This window comes from Pelophylax lessonae (assembly GCF_965119305.1).
Source record: "Pelophylax lessonae genome assembly, chromosome: 12".
NCBI classification, from domain to species: domain Eukaryota; kingdom Metazoa; phylum Chordata; class Amphibia; order Anura; family Ranidae; genus Pelophylax; species Pelophylax lessonae.
In genome coordinates, this window is record NC_138779.1 from 181,525,077 (window position 1) to 181,538,368 (window position 13,292).

Genomic DNA, 13,292 nt, shown 5'->3' on the forward strand with positions numbered 1-13,292 from the left:
GATTGGTCAGTCGCACCGAGGCTTGACCCGCAAGGTTCTCCATTCACATGGTATATTCCATTCTGTACTTTGCTCCTTGAATTCCTAACCTGCACCAGCAATGAACACGAATTGTCAGTTTACAGAGGTGCTAATTAAGTTGATGAAAGATTTCGACACAGGAATACTAGCGAGGAAAAAAAATGAAAATCTCGAACCCCCACTGATGTTTTGGTACAGTCCACCTGGCGACTGATGCGCATGCGCTGTGTGATTTCCGTCTTGGACTGTTATGGCGGCCTGTACGGTGGGACGGAGGGGACATTGTGACCTGAATACATGGTCTTTATCTGGGAGGGCGATGGCCCGGTTGTTGGGACACGGTGTTCTTGTGTCTCTCATTGTCTCCTTATTACTCCCAGCTGGGACTCGGGCTAATGTGTGTAGAGTAAAGGTAAGGGGCTGACAATGACTGGCCAGCCGTATACAGTACCCGGAAGGTATATTTGAAGGCTCTGGGCTTCATGCTGGACCTAGGAAGTATATAGCAGGCTCTGGGCCCTATACTGGACCTGGGAAGTATATAACTGGACCTGGGAGGTATATAGCAGGCTCTGGGCACTATACTGGACCTGGGAAGTATATAACTGGACCTGGGAGGTATATAGCAGGCTCTGGGCTCTATACTGGACCTGGGAAGTATATAACTGGACCTGGGAGGTATATAGCAGGCTCTGGGCTCTATACTAGATCTGGGAGGTATATAGCAGGCTCTGGGCTGTATACTGGACCCAGGAGGTATATAGCAGGCTCTGGGCCCTATACTGGACCTGGGAAGTATATAACTGGACCTGGGAGGTATATAGCAGGCTCTGGGCTCTATACTAGATCTGGGAGGTATATAGCAGGCTCTGGGCCCTATACTGGACCTGGGAGGCATATAGCAGGCTCTGGGCCCTATACTGGACCTAGGAGGTACATAGCAGGCTCTGGGCCCTATACTGGACCTAGGAGGTATATAGCAGGCTCTGGGCTCTATACTGGACCTGGGAAGTATATAACTGGACCTGGGAGGCATATAGCAGGCTCTGGGCCCTATACTGGACCTGGGAAGTATATAACTGGACCTGGGAGGTATATAGCAGGCTCTGGGCTCTATACTAGATCTGGGAGGTATATAGCAGGCTCTGGGCTGTATACTGGACCCAGGAGGTATATAGCAGGCTCTGGGCCCTATACTGGACCTAGGAGGTATATAGCAGGCTCTGGGCTCTATACTGGACCTGGGAGGTATATAGCAGGCCATGGGCCCTATACTGAACCTAGGAGGTACATAGCAGGCTCTGGGCTCTATAACTGGACCCAGGAGGTATATATCAGGCTCTGGGCCCTATACTGGACCCGGGAGGTATATAGCAGGCTCTGGGCCCTATACTGGACCCGGGAGGTATATAGCAGGCTCTGGGCCCTATACTGGACCCGGGAGGTATATAGCAGGCTCTGGGCCCTATACTGGACCCGGGAGGTATATAGCAGGCTCTGGGCCCTATACTGGACCTGGGAGGTATATAGCAGGCTCTGGGCCCTATACTGGACCCGGGAAGTATATAGGAGGCTCTGGGCTCTATACTGGACCCGGGAAGTATATAGGAGGCTCTGGGCTCTATACTGGACCCGGGAAGTATATAGGAGGCTCTGGGCTCCATACTGGACCCAGGAAGTATATAGGAGGTTCTGGGCTCTATACTGGACCCGGGAGGTATATAGCAGGCCATGGCCTCTATATTGGACTCAGAAGGTATATAGCAGGCTCTGGGCTCTATACTGGACCTGGGAGGTATATAGCAGGCCCTATACTGGACCCGTGAGGTATATAGCAGGCCATGGGCTCTATATTGGACCCAGAAGGTATATAGCAGGCTCTGGGCTCTATACTGGACCTGGGAGGTACATAGCAGGCTCTGGGCCCTATACTGAACCTAAGAGGTACATAGCGGGCTCTTGACCCGGGAGGTATATAGCAGGCTCTGGGCCCTAAACTGGGAGGTATATAGCAGGCTCTGGGCCTTATTCTGGACTTGGGAGGTATATATCAGGCTCTGGGCTCTATACTGGACCTGGGAGGTACATAGCAGGCTCCTGTCCCTATACTGGACCTAGGAGTTACCTTCAGAGCACATGTCAGTAACATCACCGAAGGCTTCACAAGTAAATATCTCCTAAACAGTGCCCATTTAGGAGATATTTACTGTACCTATAGGTAAAAATCGTCCATGGGAGTTTATTCCCACTTTAAAAGGTTATTATGACGTTGACTATTATTGAAGCCCAAAGGCCAGATTTAAAAAACCCTGAATTCTCCTTAAATCCGGGAGTGTCAGTACAGTAATTGTTTTTGTTGGCCCTGATATCCAGTTTCATCTTTTCCAGGTAGGAGAAGGAAGAGAATCTGAAAATTGTGGAACAAACATCGAATTGGAACATTCATTTGAACTTGGTAAGCTGGTGAACACGATTGTCCGAAATACCCTCTCAGTACTGATATCTCCAGGTTGGGGCTAGACATACTGCTGGAGCCAACTTGCCAGGGCTGTGTGGTTGTTGATGGATAACATGTTCCTCATAGAAGAACTCTATTAAGCCTTGGCATGCAAAACATCACTGCTATGTGATTTTCAAAAAATAGTAACTTTTCAACGACAGAACATTTTAGGGGCGCAGTTTGTTGGCCCAGATTAGGGCTCATGCACGTGGCTACTAGAGGTCTGTACAGCATCCAGTGCTTTTGTAAAAACTTTCCCCGACCCGCAGCTGCCATGTAAAGCCACCTATAGACAGAAATCAGAAGATTCTGCTTTACACGGTTATGCGCTGGGGGGTTGTGTAAGGCCCCTTTCACACTTGTGCAACCTAAAAGTCGCACGATTTTGACTGGACTTGAAGCAATGCCTGCGTAATCTATGGGCCTCAAAATGCATCAAAGTCGGACCAAATTAGTGCAGGGACTATTTTGAAGTCTTTGCGACTTGAAGTTTCACCGATATGAACGGTACCCATTGGAAATCATGGAGTACGAATTAGTGATCGACAGATACCGATATTTTGGTCATCGGATATCGGTATCGGACGATATTTTTGTACATTAAGATTTTTTTTTTTTTAGGTACTCCTTGCGGAGGGGTTTGGGGGTCTCCTCGGCACTGAAAAGCATTCAAAACGCCAAGTTTGGCTGTTTTGAATGCTGTCAGTTTTTTTTTAATTCGGCGCCGAGTACCCCGAAGTGATGTCATGATGTCCGGGTTTTTTTACATGGAGACCCCGGTCTTCTCTTCGGCGGCGGTGGAGGTAGGATGCCCGGGTCTCCCGGTGGGACGGAAGACCCAGGTGAGCCGTGGCAGGGGGATGTCCCCTCCCGCTCCTTGTAATGACAGCCGAGAGGCTTCTCAGCCGCATCAGTTGTCATTACAAGTCAGCCGACCGTCGGCTATAGACACCGGTATCGGGGTGATGCCTCTAGCTGCAGGCATCACTGCGGTACAAGCACTTTCCCGCAATATCGGTAACCTCCAGGGGCCAATTATATTGGGGAAAGTGTGTATCGGCCCCCGATATATCGGTGTTGCCGAAAATCGGTTGATCTCTAGTACGAATTGTCATGCAACTTTGCAGTCCCAAGTCGCACAAGTGTAAAAGAAGCCCAAAGCATGCAATATATATTTTTATTGGTTTTTATGTATATTGAGCCTGTGTGCAGGCTGAAAATGCTGGGTCAGTGGTAAGTTCTGACTCAGAAAAGGCAGCAGTTTGCCTAATTAAAACAGCCTGCCATTTGGGCAAAGCAGAGGTTACTAAAACCTCCTACAGGTATGTACATGTACAATTGGGTGCTCCCATTTTGTCACTTCAAGAAAACAAAGTAAAGCGGAGCTACACAGCATCTGAGCACCACAAACCAAAAAGGCTATCTAAATAATTTTTAATATTTAAAGCAGCCTCACCCATCCTTCCATGTCTCCATGCTTTATTTTGCTGAGAAATCACTTTGAAAAACACTCCCTAGCATTTCTGGCTGTGGCCTTCTTGAGTAAGGGCAAATGGTTTATCACGCATTTACTACCTGGAATCTGCCTTTAGGTCATGCATGCAGGCAGGAAGGTGTGCTTAGCTGAGAAAACCCATCCTCCCCTCCTGGAGACTCCTAGGATGTAGGACATCATTTGCCAGGGCATGGAATGCAGGAAGTAACTAAAAAAAAAAATAAATGTAGGGGAAAAAATGTTAAATAAGCAAATCTAATATACTTTCCTATTTATTTACTAATGATAGCAGCATAAGAATTAAAAATAGTCAATGTTGATTGAAAGAGTGGAGTTCCACTTTAACAGAGGCGGAATCGTTTTTAAGCATATTCAGCTTTAAAATTAACATATTGTCTTTTTGTGTTTTGATGACTCTTCTATGTGAGAGGTCTGAAGAATAAAATGTATAACCAGGGTCTTTGTTTTGACATAGATGACAGTATCCACTATAAGAAGAGAGGGTCTCTGATCCTGAGCCCTTCCCCAGACCAGAGTGTTTCTATTTTACAGAAGCAGCTGACTGAGGATGAGAGGAACAGATTAAGGGTAGGTGTTTACGATGCATTGGGATTTATGTTTCAAAGTTATTTTTAAAAAATTGTTGCCAACAGCAACCTGTTTAATTTACATGCACTGCAAAAACTTAAGAAGACTTGTACTGTGCAAGCTGCACCCAAAAAGGACAAGCAGAGGGCAAGAACTAGTCCCCAGTATTGCCAATAGGCTTCCTGCTGCTTATCTTTTCCCCTTTACTGACTTACCATACTTTGTTCTGGACTCTGCTGAACTGGACACCTGGGTAGAGGAGCAGGGCTTTGCTTCTTCATATCAATGTTGCTCCCTGATGACGTATAAAGAACATGATCAAGAAGTGGCAGGAGGGATGTGAAAATCAGATGACCAGAATAAAACAGAACAGGGAAATACTGGTATTGTAGGGCCTTGGGTACAGCCTCCTCTATAGGGAAAAAAAAAAACAATGAGCAGCACAGTAGGTACCTCATGAAATATCACTCCAAATCTGAGACTAGCAGCCAGAGGCAGCAGTACCTTATGGCGCTTTTCCACTGCACGGAACTGAACGGTTCGGCTCGCTTTTGTGCTTTTCCACTGCATGGTACCGCATGGTATGGTGTAGGAACGGTACGGTACAGCGGCGCTTTTCCACTGCATGGAACCTAACGGTACGGCTCTCAAAAACAGTACCACCTCGATTGTGGCTCCAAGAGGTACCATACCGGTACCATATCCCACAATCCTTTGCATGCAGTCACTACTAGCCACTGATTGGTCAGAGAATCCCACCCACCCTGTTGTTATCCCACCCACTTAACTTTAGTACTACTTTAGTGGAAAAGCAAACCATACCAAACCGAACCGTTCCAACACCGTACCATGCGGTACCAGCAGTGGAAAAGCAAACCGGGCCAAGTAGAGCCGAGCCGGTACTTGCAGTAGATCTCACACTGCAGATGAACAGCTGTAAGACTACAGAACAGAAGTGAATGCACAGTCATATTTTAGGATGCATGCTGCTATTTACCTTTAGCACACCTCAGAATAGGATGGTTTATCAGAATTTAACGACAGTTTTTTTTGGATCACATACATGTATGTAAATGTTTATAACTTAATGTATACCTATATTCCTAGGATATTGCAAACCTCAATGGACTCTATAGGATACGGATCCCATATAAGCTGGGACTTTCTGAAGAATCCTCTGAATATGTTACATCATTTGTCCGAGCAGTAAGTTCTTGTTTTTGTTCTATGTAGAATTTCAAAGAAATCTGTATACAAGGATTAGATTCACTATGTAAGGCAAGGTTTGAGGCAAGAATGTGAAACAAGTATGCAGTTTAGGGGTTTTGACTTTCTCATTTCCAGGCTTGTTCCACTTTAGTGACATGAAGCCAGAGGCAGTTAAGCAGATTTTATTCTCAAATGCAAGTAAACTAAAGCCGCTGTATTTGTTTTAATTATAGGTTTTCTTTCAGTAGGCTTGAACAGCTTTTGGAACAGTCATTCTTTAATCTGCTATCCTCTCTGAGTGTAAACTACCTGTTCTAACGCTTAACTTCTCCAATCCAGTGATTTTTCACTCTGCGGTTGTGCACAGCACAGCCTTTTTAGCAAAAAATATCAGCTCCAGGTTTTCTACTTGGTGCACATAAGTGACACAGATCCATTCATTCTTATGAGAGCCATACTTTACTGGACTACTGGAGGCTGCCATAAGCAGGACTTACTCATAGTAATGAATAGGGCTGTGATGCACATGTTGGGTTCTCTTCTTTGTGCGTATGGGCATTTTAGCTGAAAAGGCTGTGCCGTGCGGGGAAGTACAGCAAATATCCGTGGAATGGGAAAGAAAAAAAAATGTTATCGACCAAGTGGCTTGCACTCAGGGACATGGGGAGAATTAGTTAAAGGACTATTGGCCATTAAAGAGGAGCCATCATGTAAATGTTTTATTGATTCAATAATTTTTGGGGGGTTTTCAAAACATAACGAAATGAGCAACAATTTCTTCCAAGCAGGGGCTAAGAAAAGAGACATCCCATAGTGCAAAACATAGTAAGGTACCAAATAAAGCCTTACCAATTTTAAAGTACAAACTAATGAATGGAAACACCAAGTAGGATACTCCATAATGTAGATCTATGGATGCCAGAGAGTAGGCTTCATGTTCGTCGTGCAACCCAAATCAAACTCGGGCAGCCTCAGACTTCAGCCATAGCAACCTAGCTAGCCGAATGTTATGTTAGAAAAGGGTACTCAATCCAAGGTTCCCAGATTTTGACAAAATTGGAATGGTTGTCCTTCAAAATGCTAGACATCTGTTAATAATAAGGGCTATCATAGGGTCTTTATCTCCCTGGATCTAGACCGTAGGTTTTTTCCCAGGCCTGGGCAATGGTTATTTTCACCAACAGAAATAGGTATGATGCCAATTTCTGTTGGTGGGTGTATAGATCCACAATGGGAGGGTGTAATATGGCTAATTTAGCATTTTTACGGATTGTCAAATAGAACAAAGTGCACAGCAGGCCAAAGACATGGGACCAAAAGCCTATCAGTTGTGAACGTGTCCTCCAGACATGTAGGTTATCTCTGCGATAGCCACAGCTCCTAAAACATTGGTCACTGACTAATGTTGGCATGGGCGATCCAGGCAGGGACCCAGTACCTCTGCAGGAGAACTTTATAAGCAGCTTTAAGAGTAGCGGTATTGAAAAAAAAAAAGAATAGGCCATGCTCCTGCCTGCCGGCTCAGTGGTAATTCTAAAGTCTCACTTCCACTGAGCCACGACAAGCACTTTATTTTCAAATTGGTTCCTTTTTGAAATTCAGATAAAAGATCTACAGAAAGTAAGAATGTACAATGTCAATGTGTTCTTTTGCATTTTTTTTTTTTTTTTTCTGTTAACTTGAATACCCTGTGAAGTGATCCTGTGTTTTAGCCATCCCCTGTAAAAGCATGCATGCGCCAAAGAGCATATCCGTCTTGTAGTTTACACAGGGCTCGATACCCTTGTATTCTGTAGAGTGGTGAGAGAAGAAGGGAAGAAAAGTATACGCTGCTGTAGAAACTTTTCAGCCTTTGTAATGGTGATATTTTAATTTCATTGCAGTGCTCCATGGTTGAATCTCATCTCTCAGATCAAATCACTGTTCACACGGATATTACTGGGAATATTGTAGGCATTTCCATAGTCAACTTACCAGGGTCCTGCAATGGTGCAGAAGTGGAGGATGTGGATCTGGAGCAATTTAATACCACTGTCTATATCCAGCAACCTGTTCCAGCAGCAGTGTGAGTTCCCATCTCAGATTGGTCTGTTTTTGTTTTTTTGTAACTTTTTTTTTCTCTTGTATATCACATTTTTTTTTTTTTTTTTTTTTTCTCCCAGACCTGAAACTGCAGCTTTCATAGAGCGCCTGGAGATGGAACAAGCCCAGAAAGCAAAAAATCCACAAGAACAGAAATCTTTTTTTGCTAAATACGTAAGTTTTTGTCCTTCATAAATATACATGATATTCAGTACTAGACCTCAATGCCTGAAAAAAGGCAGCGAAAAGGACAGGTATGATGCCCTGAGATCCATAGCAACCAATTACAATTCATCTGTTACTCTTTTGGCTATAGCAAACCAAAATCTAATTGGCTGATTTGGAAAATTTGCACATTGCCCTTTATACGAACTAAAATAAGCTTGTTTGATTGATTGGTCTGCATTTGATTTCATGGGATAAGCACTTTAGGGCTCACAAAACTATGATCTGGGGAAAATGAGTGTTTTGCCCATTTTGTATATGGTAACAAATTTGAGCTGGTAATTCCCCAGTGTGTGAGTTGAAAAAAAATCTGTTATTCAGTGGTTTCAGATGATTATATCAGAAATGAGTTAAAATAATTTTATCAGGGGAAAAAAAAAATGTATAAAGACTGCAGGGAATGAAAAGTGGAGGTGTTGTCCTTGGCTGCCATTTGAAAGAATGTTTTCAGGTGACAAGTAAAACTTATCACTGGGCTGGTCATTTTTTCAGCTAACATTGCAGTTGTATTAAAAACTGAAATTTCACTCAACTATCTGCATGTGAGTCCTTTGTAAACAACTGCTGTGAGATTTTAGAGAGCTCCTGACAATTGAAATTGGTAGATCTGCTTTCTGATGTCTGTAACTTCCCTTTTGGTGATATACCCCCTTTGAGCTTTGTTCTGACTCATTGATACATCAGGATTTCGGCCTATGAGAGATAAGAGGCCTATAGTGGGTGGGTGCGTTTAGGAATACCTATCTTTCATTATAACAAAAGGCATTCCCAGATCAGCAGGTTACTGACAAACGGTAGCGTGGAGCACTACTGCAATGTAAATCTGAAGTACCGAGCGTGTAGGTTGTACAATTGCTGGACTCTTCAAATAAAAAAAAAAAAAAAAAAAAAAGAGTTCTAGTTGCCTGACTTTTCTTTTAACATCCCTTTGATTCGCTGACCTGGAACATGCATGAAGATTACATGAGGTCAGGATTTCTGATACATACTTGTTCCAGGTTTGTGGAGATCAGCAGGCTGCCTACATGCCCTCTCAACAGATTTTCATTACTTTTCAGTTTTTCCTGAAGTTTTACGTTTAATGCAGAACAAAAGTCTGCAAATACAGGCGGTCCCCGGGTTACAAACATCCGACTTACAAACGACTCCTACTTACAAACGGAGGGAGACAACAGGAAGTGAGAGGAAATCTCCCCCTAGGAAGGGAAATTCACCCTGTAAGAGTTCTCATGGGGAAAAAGGTGTCTCCACTGAAGCTTCATCACCAATCCTTATTTCCACAACAACCCCCAAATTTTCAAAATCCAGTTGTCATGGGGACAGAAAATGAGGTGAAATCTTCTGAACAGGGGTACAGACAGCAAAACAAATGTTACAGGGGTGTTAACCCTTCTCTATGCTACCCAAAAAACTTTTAAAATTATTTTTTTGGCTGGAGTTACCCTTAAAATATGTATATGTTCCGACTTGCAAACAAATTCAACTTAAGAACAAACCTACAGTCCCTATCTTGTTTGTAACCCGGGGACCGCCTGTATTTGTCCCCTGCGCCCTTCAGTATCTGACATAATTTTATTTGGCTCCTTGAATTTTTCCCGGGGCTTTGTCTTTATCCATCCTGATTGGCTGGCTGGCTGGCAGGGACTGGCGCAACAAGTTTGTTCTTGCACCAAGGCATGTTTAGAATAAACACTGAGCTACCCATGCATGCACAGCTCAGTATACATTCCTTTTCTGTAATAAAAAGCCTGCTTGCATGCAATTTTTGTATTTTACAGTTAAGTTTTGCTCTAAAATAGTTTTCCAACCTACATGAGAAAAATAGCAGTTGGTGCTTGTTTACGCCACAATCCTTGCATTCAGTTTGCAGTCCTGCATAAGCATTTACATGCGTTTTTGTAATGTTTTTTTTTTTTTATTTATTTTGTTTTCTTTTTCCAAATTGCATGCATTTGCAGTGCATTTATATGCGCTCCAGTGCAAAAAATTGACCATGCTTTAAACGCACATGAAGCACTGCAAATGTGTTTTAAAAACCTGTTTGACTGCATATAGTGTAAACAAGCCCTTCGAATCTTTTGGCAACTAAGGATAAATTGGACACTCCTCTTCCCCAGTTTTTATACATCATTTCCAGTGGTTAAGCACGTATGGTTGGCAGTCTTTTACTGGCACACAGTTCTTGTGTAATAAGAAGCAATTGAGTTCCACAGTGTCAGCACAAAGCTAAGTATTTCCTGAGCCAACTGTCTTGTATTGAGCCTTTGATGCAATACAAAGTTTATATCCTTGTGCCTGCCAAATGCTCTCTTTAGGCGCTTTAGTGTACAAGATCTGTGCTTTAGCCTCCTTCACATGTCATGTGTCTAGGGTTATTAGTGATGTCTGTTTTATCTCTCCATCCTCACAGTGGCATATAATTCTAGGAGGGGCAATGTTGCTAATGTTAACCAATTCAGCGAAACCTCCGGGAGCCGGCACAACAGGCCTGAGGAATTGAAGTAATTTACTTGACCTAAACTCTACTTCTTCTCTAACGCTACTCTCTCTACTTGCACTTTATTTTCTCTGAGCTCTGAGACGAAACAAATACAAATGACAACTAAACAGATTAACAAGGGCCAACATTAAATAATTGAGTATGTCTCCGGCTTCTGTCGGCAGGACAGTAAATGTGCTTTTCCTCAGATGTATGATGTCATAGCAGGGAGCTTTTTTTTGCACTTGCTGCATCATCACTGGGAAATTGTAGGGGTTTGGTAGCATCATAAGTTCAGCACTTTTTGAAACCACTGACCTTTTTAGGTGTTCTTAGTTTGGCTGCACTATAGCAACCCAGGTCTGATTTCTTCCCAGGCTTTGGCCTATGATTGATAAGGCAGAGAACCCTAAACAAAGAAATTAGCCATGGGTCCTTCAGCAAAAGGCAAAATTTAATATTTAAGGTGAAATATGGTTGCTGCCTTGTTAGGGTTTATGGGCCATACATCGTCAAGAAGGAGCGTATTTCTGCACCCAAGAGTCACCGTGTTTGAATGCAGCCTCTACAAATCAGGGACAGGCTGACAGATGCCACAGCTGTACTTCTGTAACTTTACATCGGAGTGGTTACACTCAAACAGCGATGGATTATTGGTCCTGAAGGCAGACTGTTTGCGTCCAGGGCAGCTTGTCTGTCGCTAACTGCTTGTATGTGCAGGTACCGAAGTACAGCCGTGGCATCTGTCAGCCTATCACTGATTGCTGCAGGCTGCTGCCTTTAGCTGTACTCCAACACTCTTGACAGAAAAAAATAATTGGAGGTAGAGGCTCTTACTATAAGCACACTATCTTTTATAGTTTTGCCTCTTCACACACTTCTGTATTCCCATAACCCTGCATAGTTCTCACTTTTCAGACACTGGTGTCATGCTGGTTGTAGGGTGCAACCCTTCTGCTGAAATCTATCACGGATTTCCTGCCCATGCATAATTGGATTCCGGAAATGTTCCCAGCTTTTATTGCCTCCAATCTCAGAGAGTTTAGGAGTGCTTATGGAACTGTTTATTAATGAAAGTGAAGACTTGATTAGCATTGTGAACTTCATATAGAAGCATCTTGCTTCGATTATGGGAGCTGCAGGGTGCATGAACAGTACATAAGGAGCGCTAGCTGTGCAGCACCAGCTACATATTTCACTTGATGTACTACCAAGTAAACAAAAAGCTAAACCCATAAGTAGATGGATGAAGTTGTGCTTTTGATGGTAAGGTGTATTTTAGAGTTAAAGTAGAACTATAGGCAAAACTTTTTTTTTCATTTTGGATAGAGCAAGGGAGGGTAATACCCCTGTCAGATTTGTCCCATTGCGGAGATTTCCCTTCCTATCCTCATACCAAATAAGAAACGAGAGGAAATCCCTACAAGTTAAGGGAATTTTTTGGGGACCCCCAGGTCACCAGACATGGTGTCCTCATCTGAAGATTTACCCTTTTATTACTTGTTCTAATCCCTCTCCACTCTATAAACAACTAAAAAAAAAAAAAAAAACAGTTTTCCCTTCGTTATACTTTAAAACGGAGTAACACCCAAAAGTGGAACTTCCGCTTATTTGCTTTCTCCCCCCTCCGGTGCACCTCTCAAGGGGGAGGGGGGAACGGGTACCTGTTTTTTGACAGGTACCCTTCCCCACTTCGGGAGACGGCACCGCTACATGGTCCCTCTGAAGTTTGGCCCCCTCCTCCTTCCCCCACCGCCGAGCCATTCCAAATGTGCAGTGTGCTTCGCGCATTAGGGACCCGCCCGTGAAGTCGTAAGGCTTCACTGCCGGGCTTCCTCACTGGCAATGGCGGCGGCAGCAGCACCCAATGGAAACATTGGCTGCGGTGCCGACATCGCTGGACTCCAGGACAGGTAAGTGTCCGAATATTAAAAGTCAGCAGCTACAGTATGTGTAGCTGCTGACTTTTAATTGTTGGAGGGGGAGGCTGGAACACCGCTTTAAGTATCAATTAAATTAGCACTTTGGAAAGGCCAGTACTGTTTTACACTGAGTGTCGCAGAGAACAGTTGGGATATTGGGAATGTGTTGAGATGACAGTAAAGAGGATGCAGCTAAAGTATGTACCGAAGTAGTATGATTTAAAGTATATGTGAATCCTCACCTTGTTAAACAACCCGTTCAGCTTAAAGTAGAAATGAAGGACAAAAATGATTTGTTTACATATAAAAAACATTATAAATAACTTCACAATCTCAGTTGTCAGCTGCTTAAGGAGCTCAGAGAGCTGGGGTAGGAGAAGCAGCAGCTCACTGGTCTTCTCAATGAATGCGTGTGTGTTTTCTAATCATTGTAGGAGAACAGGCTGAGTTTGCAACACAGCTAGAAAATTGACCATGCTGTGCTTTTCATGCCCAGTGCGGTCAGCTTTTAATAGGGAAGCGGAGGGACTGGCAGGAACACCATGAAATTAGCGCAAAGGAAGCAAGAGAACAGTGTACTTCATACAGGCACATGTTAGGTTGCCATTTTTCAAGAACATGGTTTTCCAAGAACCATGTTTATGACTTTGCAGTTCAAGCTGTTCGGGTTGTAGCAGTTGTTGAGCACAGCAAACATTGTAATGGTGGTACGCAGTTTTAGGGCCTGTCTAGTACAGTAAAACCTTGGATTGCGAGCATAATTCGTTCTGG

The 13,292-nt window shown here is 43.6% G+C and overlaps 1 protein-coding gene across 2 annotated transcripts in view; it reads left to right on the top strand.

Annotated features, from left to right (window-relative positions):
• Positions 1–247: 247 nt before the first annotated feature.
• EMC10 (ER membrane protein complex subunit 10) overlaps positions 248–13,292 on the top strand; it is a 31,746-nt gene continuing 18,701 nt past the window's right edge. Inside the window, exons 1-7 of one of the 2 annotated variants that reach the window (XM_082274474.1) lie at positions 248–433; positions 2,410–2,476; positions 4,492–4,604; positions 5,712–5,810; positions 7,697–7,878; positions 7,976–8,069; positions 10,531–10,621. In XM_082274474.1, the coding sequence (XP_082130600.1) occupies positions 272–433; positions 2,410–2,476; positions 4,492–4,604; positions 5,712–5,810; positions 7,697–7,878; positions 7,976–8,069; positions 10,531–10,620 (807 nt within the window). In that variant the 5' untranslated portion in view covers positions 248–271 and the 3' untranslated portion in view covers position 10,621. The remainder of the gene's footprint in view (positions 434–2,409; positions 2,477–4,491; positions 4,605–5,711; positions 5,811–7,696; positions 7,879–7,975; positions 8,070–10,530; positions 10,622–13,292) is intronic. The other variant, XM_082274473.1, reaches the window with a different exon arrangement.